General features: G+C 42.8%; 2 protein-coding genes across 2 annotated transcripts in view; one reads left to right on the plus strand and one right to left on the minus strand.

Annotated features, from left to right (window-relative positions):
* Window positions 1-18,502, minus strand: part of T265_05987 (hypothetical protein) — a gene marked incomplete at both ends in the record, with an annotated part of 135,680 nt that overhangs the window by 45,543 nt on the left and 71,635 nt on the right. The window contains 2 exons of the mRNA XM_009171139.1: window positions 12,712-12,949; window positions 15,141-15,528. Coding sequence (XP_009169403.1) covers window positions 12,712-12,949; window positions 15,141-15,528 — 626 coding nt within the window. The remainder of the gene's footprint in view (window positions 1-12,711; window positions 12,950-15,140; window positions 15,529-18,502) is intronic.
* The window catches only part of T265_05986 (hypothetical protein), a gene marked incomplete at both ends in the record, with an annotated part of 66,064 nt that overhangs the window by 45,208 nt on the left and 2,354 nt on the right, over window positions 1-18,502 (plus strand). The window contains one exon of the mRNA XM_009171138.1: window positions 16,858-16,977. Within this exon, the coding sequence (XP_009169402.1) occupies window positions 16,858-16,977 (120 nt within the window). The remainder of the gene's footprint in view (window positions 1-16,857; window positions 16,978-18,502) is intronic.

Raw genomic sequence — 18,502 nt, forward strand, 5'->3', positions numbered from 1 at the left:
TCATCATCATCATCATCATCGTCATCATCATCATCATCATCATCATCATCGTCATCATCATCATCATCATCATCATCGTCATCATCGTAATCGACAGCACAACATCGGCGTCACTTGACTGCCGTATACATATAATTTGTTTGAAGGCCCCACTGTGAAAAGAAGAGTAAAACTGGGCGGCGGTGAGGATTGGTGCTAGCCTACCACAATCATTTCTAGGTCAGCATATCTTCAAACATTCTGGAGGGTAAATGACAACAACATCGCCTGCAAAATCGATTGGCTCCCATATCTTGCAGCGTCTCCACCACGCACACAGACGGTAATGCGGAAGCCATCCTGGAAGGCAAGTTGCACCAACACCATCCAGAATTCACACCTCTCTACCGGGCCAAAGGTTGAGAATCTCTGGTTTCAAAAATGCATACGCTTTTACCAATCTAGATCAGCTACAAGAAGAATAAACTGATCGAGCTTCGTTGCACAGAACGTCCGAAACGCCGCTGCGAATTGGCATGTACAGTGATCCGGTGTCAAGTTTCCACCCTCTTGTAAAAAGCTAGCACGAGGACCACCAAAAATGTCTCTTCCTGGATGAGTTTTCCTTGAGGGTGTGAGTGTTTCCACCTAAGACGGTGTAGTACATCGTAGCAAAAGGTTTCATAATTCTTCCCAATTTCGGCCATTGCGACTGTGTCTCAGACCATCACACTCAGTTATTCAATAAAAAAACGAGACATAATCTGGAAGCGGAATTCCCCAAACACATTTGTCATGATTACAGTTAAACTGTCGCCGTCACTCTCGTGAGGTTTGAACAGACCCCGTGTACATTTGAGGTAGACTGTCAGGATAAATTTTTGTTCTGATCGGCTGTGGTTTAGAAGAACTCTTGAGTTTGGGAAAACAAAAACCATTTTAGTGTCCAGTGTGTGGTACGGTCATCAATCAGTTGTTTTAAACAGCACAGATGAGATGTTCTTCATCCAAACAGTTTGGTTTACTCCGTGACGTCAAGTGAAATGTCACACTTTGAAGCTGATTAGCCAGCAGTGTTATTTTTTCTCCTTGCATTGTCGTAGAATCACGCTACGTGAAGCTTTTTTTCACACTACTCGAACGCGCGTCTTTAAGAGATACGAAAATTGATTTGGCTAGGGAAAACACGATTCTTCTACCTTTGAGTGTAGTTATCTTTTGAATGACTAGACAGATACACATGTTCGGCACGATTCTACCGGCCGCTGAGGAATCTAGGTGATATCCTCGGTTGTTCCATCTGATTCGTCGCTTTCGTACTTGGCGTCTTTTGGAACTGTTCACACTCCAAACACAATCATTAACTTGGTTCACAAAAGCCCGTCAGTTAACAGTATTACCCAGAATCGAAGTGGTAAGTTCTACAGTTTTATAATCTTAGTCGCAGTTACGGTTGACATCCATTCAAGGGGGTAACTGTGGTTCACCTAGTAAACGTGGTTTTCTTTCGGTATTTCGTGAAATGTTGATGTTTTCTTGGATGGTATTCACTGTTAGCATTTTGACAAAATCTCTGACAAGGACGTGTAGATAGATGAATTTACGCTACACAAACTTGTGCACGATTGTTCTCCATCAGAACGGAGTGATCCTCCGTGACGTGGCACTGTCCAGAAGGCTGTTGAAGACTCTTCGACAGCAGGTGGGCACACTCCTCAAGTTCACACCAACCCAATGCTCTGCTTGAACACCAGAGCGTGTTTTGTCCACTAATTTCTCGGAAGAATGATGCTTTTTTAAAAGTATTTCAGGGAACCATCGGTGTTTGTTCCACCAAGGCTCCGAAGAAGATGCTTTTTTTAAAAGTATTTCAGGGAACCATCGGTGTTTGTTCCACCAAGGTTAAAGGGGTTTTCTTTAGATCAAGAACACTGTACGTGAAGATTGAGTAACTGTTCAGCTTGTTCGTTTTGTGGTCAGACTTTCAAATGCACACTCATCCCCTCCTTAGAACGGATGCATTTAACAGTCTGCCGTTTCATCATTCATGTAGGGTCCATGTATCGCTCTAATGAGCTGACACTCAAATGAGGACGGATAACCTGCCCCCGTCGCCAAGCCAGTTTTTCTTAGAATGAAGAGCAATAGTGGCTCAATGCACGATGCCTGCACTATACCAGGTACGGTTGATAGATTACTGCTCATCAGTGACACAAGAAAGCGTATAAATAGGTGAGTGGGACGCCGCGGTGTTGTCACACGATAGCTCGCGTACTGGGCGCACCGCAAACCTTAGAAGTTTGCCATCTGTTATTTTGAAGCAACTAAATCAACTCCAAACATGGTTATCATTCTGTTACTTTTGACCATTAGCACACTTAAAATCAATTCTCTGACAGGTGATTCTCCCACTCCCTCTCATTCGCCTAAAAGCTAATCGATTTTTATTCTCTTCTGAGTGGCTTTATAAGACCAGAATTTGAAATTTTCAAATTGTGACAGGCAACGCATATCCTACAATGCGACAGATTCCACTTATGCACACTGCAAAACGACTCATTTTGTGGACAATCCAGACCTTGGATCAAGCGGTTCACTCATATGTTTGTGGCAGTGCTCCTGGTCTTATTGCCCCAATCATTCTGCTGGTGGCTCTGGATTGGTTCTCAATGACCTTGATCGTGAGGTCACTGGCAATCAAACGTGGACAATTATTGGATGGGGGATCCAGGACTTCCTTTCCCTTCAAGGTCACTCAAGTGAATCTCTCAATGAATCTCATTTCACGTGACAGTTCACCAGATGTTTGATTGCATTGTTTCCCACATAATGTGAACACGCTGACGTGTACTGTGCTAGATACGTCATGGAGTCTTGTGGGGTTAGGTTTTTGCCGGAAAACTTAACGTGGTTAACCATGATGCGGATTCAGGCATCGAGAATGAGAACTACTTGAAAACGGACAACTCCACTGAAGAAGCTAGTATCGTGTGGTGATATTGCCTTGTGGCCGGCGATCAGTTCCAGGTCGGAGCTGAACACCTGAACACCAGTGCACGGTGCCTGGCAGTCTCCATTCCTACGTATACCCACCGTGGGATTGTTCTCCACTCATCTGCTCCTCCCCACGAATTGCTAAGCTCTCTCGCCCCCCCCCCCCATGTCTAATTATGCTGGTCTTGGGTTGAACAGTGACAATGCTTCATTCGAACGTCCTGGTTCAGAACTCGGATTACTAGCGTCAGCAACGAATCACCCAGGTGTGTCGACTCTATTTTTGCAACCGCTGTGAATCACACAAGCTGGCAGAAGATTAGACTCACTAGGGCTTGGCCAAACCGTTTATCTGTATTGCCACCATACTGGCTGCTTTGTTTGGAGTTGGTCGTACTGGTGAGAATCTTCAATTTTGCTTCCAGTTGAAATGTAAACATCTGTTGATGCACCATTCATGAGCCTCTTACTGTCCAAAAAGGTGAGTATTAGCTAGATCATCATGAATAAAGTAGCAAAAATGGGCCAGAAATAAGCACAAAGTTGCCAGGCGAGTGTTGATGCGAATAAAACAATGAAAAAGTTTGCCAAACTGAGAACAAACACCGGTGCACAACACATTTGGAATTTGTTTTTGCATCCAAACACACAGATAATGTCAAGATTGACATTATTTGTGCTTTGACCTTGGGATTGCTATCCCATCAACCAGTCTATCCGCACCATCTTAGGCATGGCGTTGTCCGGAACCGTTCAACCAAACAGTAAACAGTGATGGTTATCCCACATCGGCGGCGTAAACACATGATAGGATGCGATTATTCGAAATATCTCGCCTGAAACCGTTGGAGGTCGAACGGTGTGAGTTTTTCTCAAGCCTGGATTAAGCATAGATTATTCCCATTTCTAAAATATAATTATTCACAACTCACATGGATTGATTGGAAGCCCCAGTTCCCCAGGTTTCCCGATTCGATCGGAGAAAATGTGGAGAGATGCTGATTAGAATCTGTCGTTCTTGTATTTCTCTGCTACCGTGGATGAAATGTCTTCACTTATTCGGTGAATTGTATGCACTCACTAATGCACAATCAATCGGTTGATTGACAGTCACTTCAGAGTACACAATAATTGAATTTCGGTCGATGCTGTGCAATGAGTACCAGTCTCACTAATTTCCGCGATGACGTTTCCGTTTTGAGTAAAAAATACATGTACATTAGGCCACTATTGTCATCGATTTTGTTGACAAAAGATTCAAAAGCGATTTTCAACGGGCGCAGACGGAAGATACTCTGAAAGCAACATGCTAAGAGGCATAACTACCCTATCGACCCATGTTGAAGAGTGAGTCATTGGGTTTCAGATACTCACTCCATGTAGCCGCTGCGTGGTAAGAGATCTCGGAAGGGTAGAAGCGAGTTTCCTTCAGTCAAACAAGATGCAACGATTTAGTGGTACTCCAAAATGTCCTTGCTTGTTTTCGCTCCCTCAATCCACCGATCAGTCTTCTCCCAGTGCCCACAGGGAACAATTTTTCGACCTGTTGATTTGGAGTTCAAGCTATACGCCGTAAATCGTCGAACCTCATGTAGGAGTCATAGATGTAATATACATCCAGTATTTCTACCAGGCTGCACTACTTATACCGTATGTACTACTTACTATTTAACACCGACGGTTTAGCGTTTAAATTCGGTCAAGAATCCCCATCTTTGTCATACAACTTTCCTTATCATCCACCCAAACACCTTGCTGAAATTGTTCCGGGGTGCTGAGGTTTTGGAAACCGCACGAATTTAACACAAATCAGATCAGATTCGCTTGACTTAGCCGTGTTTTCCCCTATAAGGTGGAATAAAATACTGCCAGTGATTGGTTCATATATTATGCCTGCCCGACAATACGCCGACTTCCTTTTCATCGTACTAATCTGTTGATGGATCAGGCTGGCCCCTGCCTCAGGCGGTTGGGATAGGAAAGCAGATAGGACTATCGCTTCGCACTTATAAATGCCGCGCTGTCTCTGTGCAGAATTTCACTTATTAGTCTTTCTACCGGTGTCAACAACCACCCTGACTTCACACGGTCCATCATCAGATTGTGAGATTATGCTTTACGTCGAAGAGATCGGGAAGAAAAATCAAATGAGTGCTAGTGAGGACGAATCCAAACAACGCTCAGCACCTCAATTAGCGGCGCCTTCAAATTCCAGCTCCGAGATTCACTGAAATCGTTTTTTCCTCAAACAGTAGTTGTTTATCGCTCGACAACCATAGGTGCTGACTTAATATACTGCTCATAAGGTTGCCGAAAATTCTTCGACAGACCACGACCAGTTTTGCTCTTCTTGAGGCTCGTCAGGTAGGCGCAGTCCCCGAGTTTCCGTCAAGCATATGTTTTGCTTGAAAACAAATTGCACGAAATTAGCGAAATACACTCATTTGCAAACTGAGTTGGTTTTTCGAGAGGCCCTCCTAGAACCCACTTTAATCTCACGATTGTGTTTTTAATTCGGGTTCAAGTAGAGACTGACGGAAAATGGGGGACTGTGCCTACCTGGTAAGTCCCAATATGGGCGAAACTGGTCGTTCGCTGTTGAAGAATTTTCAGCAACCTTATGAGTAGTGTATTACGTCTATACATATATCGTGATATCTCGAATATCGTGCAAACTGAAGCATGAGGCGGCCTGGTGCAGCACATTCAGTTGCTTGAAGACATCATAAACGAGAGATTCAGCTGGGTTCCAGGTGAGTCTCCCGCAAAACCAAATTGATTTGTAAATAATGCTGTTGACTTATTCGGACAAATCAACTGCCGAGATGTTTTTCCGCGACCTTGATATTTGGGTTTGTAAGTTCTACTAGCCTTTAATGTGAAGGATGTAGTCGGGTTCTGGAAAGTTCAACTGAGTAGGGCCGCATTTAAGGTAGACAGGTAGGTGGCTCTTTGAAGCATTCGACTCTAGGACCAGATGCCAACGATTAAAGGGGGTAGATAATACTAACCCAAAGAGAAACTCGCTTTAACCAGCGCTGACTCAGTCAAACAAACAGAGTGCCAGAGAGGGTTACCCATTTGCTCAGACAGCGATCAGCAGAACCTAGGAGTTACTCAATTAAACAGGTTACCAATGACGATTGACTTGTTAGTGAGCAATCATAGTGAATAATTCGATTGGTGCATCATAATGCGTTAGGCTGAGTGCTTTTTACTTGCGTAATTACTCAACTTGTGTCTGGAGGCCAAAGAAGAAAAACAGACCCTCATCACGTGACCAGATGTTATTCTTCCTGAACGATTTCATAAACACACAAGCTAATTTGCTGAGATGGTCGGCAAAATCCGAGAAAACAAATCGTTTGAAGAAAACACGATTGCAACTAGGTGCAAGAATAAAACTCCGCTCAGTGCACTGAGTGGGGGAAAATCAAAGCCATGTCAAGAAAACAGACACTGCGAACATTTTGTTACGCAGACAACCAGTGCCAAAACTCAACGCGATAAGGAACTTTTTCAGGAAGAAGCAATAAATCAGAAATGAATTGTCTAGTTTCAAAAACGAATTGGGCAAATGGCTTGATGTTCATCCAAAACTTTTTTCCCTTCCAGGGAGCGAATCAACAAATTCAATCGGGTTTTTAAGCCACGAGGTTTCAACCAAAATCAGATCTGAAACGTTTGTCTGTTAAATTAATCACTTAAAATTACGGCTAATTGACAGTTCTAGTTAAAAGTTGAAATTGGTCGTTTTTTAAACTCCTTTGGAAAATTTCTCCAAACATGGAGTCTTTTAATTTCATAGTACTTTCATTCTTGCAAATTAAGCCAAAAAGACGGTCCGATGTTTTCCAGAAAATGATTTGCTGAATTTCCGTGACATTTCCTTTTTCGCTTGTTTGAGTATTTTTTTTATCCAGTTTATGTCTCAAAAGTAATTGGGGTTCGTGGAGATTCGGTCATCTGCTTGACCAAAATCCATCAAACTGACTGAAGCCCCAATGACGAACCGTCAACGTATTTTGTGTGATATGTACTGCCATCGCTATGTTGGACGTAACGCAAACATATGAAATTCGTATCCGCATGCAGATGCGGCCTGAGGCATGAAAGTTGTCACGATCGATAACACGCTGCCCCTCACGACAGACCCGAATTACAGTGTGATGTGCGCATTTGTGGAGGTGATCGAATGGCCTCATCACATAGCACGATCACCAGCACGATCGACTTCTGCTGTCTAATTAGTCTATTGTCGATCGATTTTTGGATCGATTGAAGCAAGGACGAAAACATGAGAACGTACTTTCACCGCAATGTCCTTTTGGGTTATGCGATCAGTAGAATAGAAAAGGTTACAAATGTAAAAATTATTGGAAGTAGCCAGAAAGTCATTAATCAGTTCTCAACTCCTCTACTTCAAAATTTTGTCAGTAGACTGTTCGACACATCAGCGGTTGAGACCAAATAATTGGATCAATCGTATAGAGCGGGTAGGACTAATGGGAATCTTTTTCAATAATTATACTGCCTGTGGGGAGTCAGTTTAAGCGCAGTGCGACGAAGGGTTCCGAACACAGTGGAACTTTCGCCGAGATCTCAAGTGGATCTGATCAGTAGATGTGTCAATCAGGGGTGAATATTCATTCGTGCTGCTGGCTAATAGGATTTCTACCGATTGAATCGTCACCAGGCAGTGCCAAGTTATGAGCAGGACCCTCTTTCATCCCATGGAACGCAGTATAAACCAATTATCTGTGTTCAGTGCACTCAGTAATCCAATGAAAGGAGACCTTATCTTTCGAGGGGCCTATCGAGACTGGATCACTTGACCGAACAAGAAGAAGGGCCCAGTGTCCCGTCCAAGAGATTCGTCGAATGCGAACTCCTGACGACTACCGAAAACAATGAAGTGACCGAAACTGTGGCAAACCAATTACTGTGTTCAGTGCACTCAGTAATCCAATGAAAGGAGACCTTATCTTTCGAGGGGCCTATCGAGACTGGATCACTTGACCGAACAAGAAGAAGGGCCCAGTGTCCCGTCCAAGAGATTCGTCGAATGCGAACTCCTGACGACTACCGAAAACAATGAAGTGACCGAAACTGTGGCAAGTTTATTCACCGTACATAGATGTATAATCTGTGTTTCAAAGTTGGATTAAAGACGTTCATTGTTGGTGATGACTGATCAGCCCAAAGTAAATGTGGAATGCAGCTTACTGTGTGTCTTTGTTAGTTTGTTAGTCGATAGGTCGGTGAAGAATATTAGTCCTATTTTCATTAAGGAAACCACTCCAAGGTTGCTGAAAACTCTTCGACAGCCCACGACCGATTTCACCCTTCTTGGTGCTCATCAGGTAGGCACAGTCCCCGAGTTTCCATCAATCTCATGTTCCACTTGAGCCCAAAGAGATTTGCAAATGAGTGTATTTCTCGAAAAAGTCCAATTTGGGTTCAAGTAGAACATAAGGTTGACGGAAACACGGGGACTGCGCCTACCTGATGGGTCCCAAGAAGGGCGAAAACAGCTGTGGGCTGCCGAAGAGGTTTCAACAACCTTGTGAGTAGTTTTCTTTATGAAAATAACTGCGATATCGCGAATGTCGTGTCAACTGAAATATGAGGCGGCCTATGTGCAGCACTTTCAGTTGAAGAACGGCATAAACGAGAGATTTAGTTGAATTACTCGTGAAAACCAAATTGATTTGCAAATGAGTGTATTTGTCGAGAACTTTAGTCCTAATTTGAGCCGTAGGTACTACTTAAAATTCGGATAAACTCGTTCAAGTATAAAGCAGCCCAAGTTTTGATTTTTTTTCACCGGTTCTAGTTTCGGTCATTTCTCTTTGGCTAGAGAGTCTTCCGTAATTTAGTCCTGGTTTCCCTCACTCTCCACAAAAGCAATAAAACCAGAACCTAGCATTTTGTCTGTTTGACATGAAACGGGCTTGCAATCTTTCAAGAGATCTACGAAACTGTTTTTTCGAACTCCACGGGTTCAGTCCGACGGTATCCAGCCTCTGGCACCGAACCAGGGTGTATGAAGCGGTACTAGTAAACTGTAAATCGGCAACTCTAAGGCTTGTGACGTTTTGCGAAGGGTTTCTCACCACTTCATAAAATGTATTTCCTCCCATTTGGTTTATCTCACTCTGCACTATACCATCACAATAGAATGAAGCACGGTGAGTTCGTTTCTTTCCCATTGTGGGTAAAGTGGACATCTTCCACGAATGACAGATAGACATCGTGGAAGAATGGTCAGCACCATTCTGCAGAGCAACCAACTCGATGCCAACGAATATGAGGCATAGTGCTGTCTGTTTGGTAGAATCGTGTTTCGTCACAGATAACACTGGAAAATGTTTTCCCTTCTGCACCAGGAAATCCGAAAGCCAAACCCTGCTGGAAGCTATTGCAACTGTAACGCTTGTGCACCGGCAGTTTGTAAATACTTGCTTTATGCTAGATTGAATCGCGGCGACGAGGCTTAAGTTTACTTACTCCGAAGTTTCGGAGAGTTTGTCAGGTCGAACAGTTCCAAAATACTACGGCAAGGAAAGCATTTCACGTCTCGCAACCTTCTGCATTTCGTTTTAAAAAAATTCAAAGTAATAAGTTGGAAGAAAGGACGCAGCGGATAAAATCTGTCGGCATCTCCCCAATCTTGGGCGGTAGAATAGAGTAGTTTCTCCAGGAAAAATAGGATAACCAGACCAAAAAACGGGATCCTTCATCGTAAAATATGTTAAATGATCTTGCCATGATGAATGTTGGGAACACGGAACAATCTTTGCGACAATTCGTTCCTTGTCGCTTTGTATAATTAGTGTTCCTCGCAATTAGTCACCCCGCATTCACGTGGTTCCTCATCTGTTGACCAAAAGACTAGTTGATCAAAAGGTACAAAATGATTTTTACTGCTTCATGAGCCGGCATTCTCGCTAAACAACAAAGACTGTGCCACCGGGCCAAGTGTGTTCGGGCAGGGGGTACTTGTGCACGCCTGTTATATATGCCTGTTGCGGTGCTTGCACTAGCGAGCTCGGTGCTCCGAACAAGTTTGAAATTTAACGCTTTCTTTTCATAGCGCGGTTCATCCACCAAATTTCAGACGCTTTTTTAGGGACACCTTTTTTACAAAATTTTCGGGAAAGCGGGACAGATGGATTAGTGCACTGTAAACACGTTCATTGACGCACTGGACAACGATGTTTGGAGGATGACGGGGCTAAATTCTGGCATCCTGTTCAATGAACAAACTCACAAACATTGAGGTAATCTTGATTACGACTAGCTTCCTTTAAAACCATTTGATTCCTTGCTTGAAATGAGGCAGTGCATACAAGATAGGTGAGAAAACCTTGGCCAAAGACCAAATAGACTGTTTTTCCTTAATGACTGCCCTGTTCTTAGTCAAATAATATAATATACAATATATATGTAAAATGTACGATATATAATAATATAAGTTAATTATGATTAAGTATGATCAAAACCTCAGAGCAAATCAAAAATTGTGCACTGCTTTTGGTATTTATACCGATAAAAGAAACGCCAGTTTTGGTCCTAGAAAATGGTAGCTATAATATCAACCAAAATTCGGAACCATTTATCAGTCTTTCCGGATAATGAGATCCCCAGTTTGGTTGAGCCCAGGTACTGGATATCTATCGAAAAATTCGTGAACTCATAAGATATCGTCCAGTAAATCTTGACTGTATACATCGTCCGAATGAATGGCTCTCAAATGCTCGAGGAAAATCTATTTTTAAACTATCAACTGTAGGCCTTCACTAATTCCCTCACAATTATCGATTTTTTTTACCTCGGTTGACACAGAGTGGTTGTTTAGTGACAGAAATGTTGGTTAAATGTCTTATATCTATAGTGTGAGGAAAAAATGAGTGAATTTCTAATGGACACATCATCCTGTAGGTGCTGAAAAGTCAAGAAGCAATGTATGGCCGCTTCATCTTCACCGAAACTCGTCTACATTATCCGTCTGACGAAGCTGCAGGAAGTCTCCGATGCACGACATTCCGCTAGCCGTTCTGTCACGAGCAACTGATCATCAGTGTAATTAACTACTTGACTCAGGGAAACCACATCACGTGGTTTTGTTATGAAAAGGCTTTGCCAGCTGTTAGCAATTGATTGTTTCATATTGTTTGTCCATTTGACTGGTTTGACTCTGTGGCCAATCCTGTTGTCATCATATCCGTTCAAAGCGGCAATGGGAAAACGTGAAAGGGTCCCGGTGGAGTTACTTTCCGGTGCTCCATGGGGAAAAAGTTGATTGAGAACCGATGGCATAACGGGGATAGAAAAAATGAACAAAAGTGTGGTTCCACGGATCAGTTATAAACAGCGGATTTCGAATCCAACTCATGAATGACCGGGTGAAAGTTCACGTAAATTCGGCAAGGTGAAACACTCGTTATGGGTCGTTTACCAGAGGAAACGACACGATCTGAGCGACTTTCGCCCACCTATGACTCGTGAGGACCATTCTCAATTGTGTCCATCTCAGGGTTCATTTTGCTTCCTGCTTTTAGGTAGCATATAGTGGCGTTCCGTCTCCATAAAACGTTCAGTCGACGTTTAACTCATCACGGGCATTTTGGACATTTATTTCCGCATTCTGGTTCACATTTGCTTCCTGTGAGCTATTGCATGGTAAGGGTCACTTGTTTGGAGGGGGTTGAAACTATTGCGGTTGCTTTCCGAAAGGTAGTTAGCATCGTAAGACCGGAATAAAGGTGTAGCGCTCAAAAGACACGGGCAAATGCAGGATTGCCGACGTGAAGCCCTTCAAATCGTCTTAAATCAGCATTATACCAGCTGGATGTGTCCCCAAAAGAGTTACAGCTAAAGAAAATGCGAAAACCAGCAAACTGGGTGTCTCACCTAACCGCTTGCATCGCTTTTTTAATTCCGTGGTAGACTCTTGCGACTCAATGGTGCTGCTAACGTCGAGCTGGAACGCACATTGTGCGCAGTTAGTTCTAAGTCAATCATAAGCCATGTAGAACTCCGGCCACGATTGCGAAGTCCATAGCTAGAGCAGTCAGTGGTCAGCCGCTCTGAGCACACCAGCTCGACCAAACGGAGTCGATGGGTATCGCATGACCGTAAAAAGCGGAGACCGATAAACTTGCAAATTGTTTTCATGCCCATGGAGACAGACAAGCACAACAACCTGACTGATTGATTGATTGATTGATTGGTTGATTGATTGATTGATTGATTGATTGATTGATTGATTGATTGATTGATTGATTGATTGATTGATTGATTGATTGATTGATTGATTGATTGATTGATTGATTGATTGATTGATTGATTGATTGATTGATTGATTGATTGATTGATTGATTGATTGATTGATTGATTGATTGATTGATTGATTGATTGATTGATTGATTGATTGATTGATTGATTGATTGATTGATTGATTGATTGATTGATTGATTGATTGATTGATTGATTGATTGATTGATTGATTGATTGATTGATTGATTGATTGATTGATTGATTGATTGATTGATTGATTGATTGATTGATTGATTGATTGATTGATTGATTGATTGATTGATTCAGTCCCTGAATATCCTACAAAGCGCCTCTGTATTATGCCAAGCACAGGCGTCAAATAAATCAGTGACACTGTAAGAGAACGTGTACCTAGACATTGGTAAACAGACCGACAAACGGAATGTCATTACTCACTTCCACCGAACAATAGGTAGTCTTGTTTCGAAGCAGAATCATCTTCATTAGACTTCGTTGTCAGGGGTTCTCCATCATCAGCCTTCAAAGGACATTCTGTCCTGAGGTTTTTTACCGTCCGGGGTTTGGGGGAAGGCTGTCTGTCCAATGCGGCTTGAGGACCAAAAAACACATTCAGATTTGATTGAATGGTAGCGGGATTGTCCACCAAGGTATGGTTTTGTGAAGGTATTTCGGCCTATTTCGATTCGTTGATAAAAAAAAGATCAAAATCATTATGCACGTTGAAAAAGGTTACAAATCTAAAACACGTGCCTATGAGTTATCCAGAAAACGTGACGTGATCAACAGAACTGAACATTTTGAATAAATCTTGGAAATATACAAAAAATCTGTTGGAAAATGCTAGAACGTCAAGGTAATAAGTAACGTAATAAATGAATAAATCAGAAAAAGAAATCAATCACTATCTTTTGGATGATAAGCCTGTTAAATTTGAAACCTCCTCAAATCGTACACAATGAAACCCGGGGTTAGAAATCTGGCAAGAAGAAACTTTGAGGATGTTTGCTGCTGCTGACGGGAATCCTCAGAATTTGGCTGCGTTTTTTCATGTTTTATGCGCGAAGGTTTCTTGGAGCCCAGCTTTACGTATCGGAATCTAATATGGTTTAAATGAACTACCGTGTAAGACACATGACCCCGGCCGGCATAGCTATTAGGGGCTTGCTATTTGGGTGATTGGATTGGCCGGAAAATGGCCTAGGCGAACACTAAATATTCTGCGGTATGGAAAATAGCTATATGTTGAGAAAAATGCAACTCCTATCTTATCATGTGACACGACCTGCTATTGGGGGCAACCATCAACCAATCAGATGCACTGCAAAGAACATATTTCAAGGAAGTCGACTCAGTCAAAAGGAACACAAAAAGGTAGTTCAGCTTTGATGTTACGGTTAATTACAAATCGATCTTTAGGTGTAAACCAAGATTTTTGGCAAATTTCTTATCCATTATTCTGACCAATGCTTATTTTTCCCCTAACCCTATCAACTCACATGGTAAGTTTTCGTGAACTGATATCAGTGACCCAAACAAATGCGACTCCCAGGAGCCTGACAACTTAACCCTACTCAAAGCTGTATGTCTCGTATCTCATTGGCCCGTTGGACACCTGCTTTGGGGTGTTTCGGGTGCGTTTTCGATTCATCCTTCCCTGGTCTGTGCTGCGTTGTGGTTTGTCTTCCTTCGATTTGGTTGGTTGTGGTGATGAATTCTATTTCTGGTAGTTTCCTTACTTCAGATTGATTGGCCGCCTGTACTTCCGCGCATGATGTAGGTCTATTCATCTCGTGTTGACCGATTTAGTTGCAGCTGGATGGTCAATTTTTTGAGTTGATCTTTATCCTTCTCACGTTTGTCTGATGGATTATGGTCCGGGAAAGGGGTTTTCTCCTTTCCATTTTTGTCGCGGTTGTTTTTTTAGTTTTAGTCCGTCTTTGCGTTCGGAAAAATTTTGTTTCCAGTGGTCGATAGACTGGATCGATCGGTTGATGGCTTTTCTCAGTGGAGTGCCGTGCTTCCATAAATTCACATTCTTTCGTTTTTATCGCTTGAGCCAATATTTCAACGGTACTCCAGTCGAATTTCTGGCCATCGTGACCTCCGTGCCCGGAGATCAAGATGGATAGACGAGCGCACTTCACAAGGGTTATATTTTGTTCGCAAGTTTAATCAAATTAAGGGGCTTCACAGCTGTTTTTGTGTATTTGCAGACGAAGTGATATATACGACAACTTATGTGAAGGTTTTCAGTCTGACTACACCAGACACTGCGTGGTTCAAAATTCAATCCATATTGACGTACAGGGACAGTCATTTTGTTCTTCTTTACGGGCTTGCCAGTAACTCGTGACTGTCATAAGTTGCATCAAGGAAAGACTTCTGTTTTCAGTTTTTACTTCCCTAATGCATTCATGGGCATTCCGTGTTTCTTAGTTACGCAAAATGAAGTTGGGAGATAGGAGTGACATTAAGTAGAACAGGGTGTTACTCATAAGTAGTACAAACCACCAGATTCGATGGTTTCGTGGGAATTCAACAGGTGGTCTTTGTTTGGGGCTGGTGTAATCGATCCTTCAGTAGTAGACGGAAACTCTGTGAGGTAACCCCTGAATACCGACCGACTACCTTAGCGTATAGATACCACCCACACTTTGAGGCCCACTCCAGACACCTGATGTGGTTCACGATGAAAAACGGAACTCGGAACTCTAGCAAACGATCTGTGTTTCGTATTTAGAGTGTGTGATGAATTTATATATTGTAATCAACGGTATTTACATCTTCCACGGGCGGTGTGTCACAAGTCCACGGCCTATTCAATCCAAGCAACATTCAGAGCAATAGTTTCACGATTATCTCACCCCATTTTTCGGCCATTTTCCTTGTGAATTCTGTTGCACATTCACCGTTTTCCATTTATCCCAGCCGTCTAGTAGCAGGGCATGACGATTACCAATTCCCGCATCATCACCGGAACCAAATGGGAATTTCCGTTGGCCCTCCCGGGTCGTGGCAGCCCGGCGCAATCTGGTTCCCTTGACCACCGGGGAGATACATTGTTTCTCATCTCCCGAATGAGAATGTCCTTGATTTGAGGTTTGAGCTGGGGCAACATATGGACGAGATGGTCCGGTTTCTGAGAGAAACTCATAGTCATCGCTGGAGTAGGTTGCAGCTTCCATGACAAACACTCGTCCGACAGATTTGGGGGTGGGAAATTCGAGAATTTTCTGTGTCGGATCGTTAGAGCTAGAAAGGAAGGGAATAAGGAGAGAGAATGACATTTCAGAATTCCTTTTTCTGAATCAGGTACTATTATCACAACAAGTGCCTTAATAACTCGATATTTGTAATAGGCTTTTGACTAAAGCTTGAGGAAGAGAACCATTGGTTCATCGGCTCCCGAGTTCCTTAAGACACCTATTCGAGACTCGGATACGCAAGTCAGCCTTGGTCATCCATAACTCATCAAAGTTCGTTAATCAGCTTGTCTTCTAGTGTGTCACAGACAGACAAAACGGAAGGATCTCAATGGTAAACGGCTGTGCTGGAGTTGCACTTATTACTCGCAAGTAGTCGCAGGATTTGTAGCATTTTCGCTAATATTACTGTCGTCTGACCTGGCGAATTGCTATGAAATGCTGACAGTAAAAATTGAAAGCGCTCTTTTACAAAAAATTAGTAGTGCATGCTTGTGACGGTGGCGGCATGGGGATTTTGGAGACTGGTCACAAGAGCTGAGTGCGTTACCACTAACTACTCCACCGGTACGGAACGGATGAAGGGAATATCAGCTTTGAAGTAACGAATATGTCCAAGCTTGAGCGAGTACCACTGAATGGACAGTTCAAGCGCTTCTTAATTTAAGGGGAAGTTTTGAACTCACGAAACTCTGTGGCTATCAATTATGGCATCCTACGTGTTTTCTCCCAATGTTGGAGTTTATTACCAGTTGTTACACTAGCGAGACAATATCCCGTAGGACGGGATGATAGAGTAAACGAGTGCTGGCGTACCATCCATTGGTTGAATGACTATCGAACACTCATAAACAAAGAACGAACAGTATAGGTTTATACTACTGATGAGAGGAAGAAGGCCTTCGCTGCGGAGTCATTTATTAGGAAATGCCAACTGAACAGTTACAGACTATTGAACAGGGGAGCAAAACTTTCATATGCATCTTGTTTACGAAACTAAATATCCATCTTCTCCTTGAACGCGTCTTCCTGAAGTTTCCTGGGTATTCATTGACTGTTACTCAATTGAAAGCAAATGCCACAAAGCGACTTCACAAATTCTGCAATAGATCTCACTTTTCAAGAGACGCAAAGCGGATTTACGAGAGAACGTACTACTCGCATGCTTTCCCATCAGTAGTATCACCGTTACACTGATAGGTGGGGAAAGTTGTGGCCAATTTTGAACTCTGAAATCAGGATTTCTTAGTAAAACACCAATAAATTTCTCCTGTACGCAAAACACTCCTAGACGGCTACTTTATCACCAGAGAAACGTGTTTATTGAACAAATAACTTCTACACTTACAACTATCGTTTTCTGTTGGCCCTTTTACAGGTTCACCAATCTATTGGTGGTTACTGTGTAAACAATATCCGATTGAAAAAATGCTTCGATGCAAGTCTGGATCGAAAACGTCAGTGTTCATCTGAAAAACAGTTTGAGTACCTAACCGACGTTTGTTTGTTACTTTTTTCGGTCCATTATCAAAACAGCCATGACTCTCAAGCGTGTTAAAGGCGGAGTGTCTCATTAGCAGTTCGATGTACTCTACTGAGGAAACTATGTCAAACTAAGTCGATTCGTCGGCCATACAGCATGTACTTTAGTCCAAGATGCTCGTCTGATTCGCTGGATGTAGAATGGGTGCACACGAGGCGTGTTCTGGAGCTCCAGTTACATTCATTTGGAATGGAACGGCCAGTGCAACAGCGGGTAAAAAAGATATACAGTCCTTCGTTTGCGGGACAAGTGTTCCACCCAATGAGTTGCTAAAACTCCACATTTCAATGTGAATTCCATTGTAAATGGAGAATAAATGGTTGGACGGGTCGATAAATATTCACCCAATAATCTAAGTATATCTACGACTAACGCGAAGGTCACAATCGTACCCGTAGTTTCCGTTGATTCCGCACAGATAGACCTCCAAATGGAAAAAATTCACGCGAAGGGGGACTAATTGACGAACCAAACGTCAAATCAGTTGTCGCCCGTTCAACACTGTCGCCAGCACACCGATATGAAGTAAACTCGTTATAAAACCAAGAAGTGCGAATGTGACACATTGATTCAATGTGTAGTAAACAAGTAATTAAAATCTTTAAAAATTCACGTGACCTTGTGTAGTGGTTACAGATGGACTGGTGGCGTCACTTTTCCTGTCATTTCAGTGTGGTACACACATCTTCGCTCTTGTCAGTGCAGTAACTGACAGTCACATGATTAAAAATGGCTCCAGGTTTCGTAAATCTTTCGGAAAATCAAGGCGGCCGTTCAAGTTGGGCACTCAGTAATTTGGCCTTCAACTTATTGACACAATCCTACACCATATCAGTCGTATCCATCATGGATTCCCTGGAAGCTGAGGAGTGTTCAACCTTTGGTTTGTTCAGCTTCATACAAGCTTCGTACAATCCATATTCGTCCTATTTTTCCGGCACAGTCGTTGACAAGAGAGGATGATGTATTGACCGGTTGTGTTATCCAGCAGAACTGTGGATTGCTCATCGACGGAACGCCCGCAATCATCGAAGTCTATCTATCACCTGACCAGCCCACACAGCTCTTGGTCATACAGCTTGGCTGCCAGATTTCTCATCACTGAGGTAGTCATGTCGCGTGCTTCACCTGTCAGATGGTCAGGTCTGCTTTGCCAGCAGCACACTCGGGATGTTGCAAAAGGTACATGTGACAAGCGATTATATGCAAGTTGGAAGGAATAAGTAGTGTGATTCTTGCATATTGGGGGGAACGATAAACACAATATGGACATTACCAACCATATGCTTGTTGTTGGGCCACCCTGCGGTTCGGGAAATTTCTGCATCTCTGATGTGAATATGCTACACTCAGTGAGCTTAGCTGAACGAAAGCGAAAAGTTCTCATTGGTGAAGTGGTGTTGCTGAACTGCTTCCTGTCAACTTTTCATTCTTTTTTCCCCACCATGCATGTAAGCGCACAGTAAGTCACCTAGGTGAC

The sequence above is a fragment of the Opisthorchis viverrini genome (genome assembly GCF_000715545.1).
Source record: "Opisthorchis viverrini unplaced genomic scaffold opera_v5_119, whole genome shotgun sequence".
Classification (NCBI taxonomy): Eukaryota; Metazoa; Platyhelminthes; class Trematoda; order Opisthorchiida; family Opisthorchiidae; genus Opisthorchis; species Opisthorchis viverrini.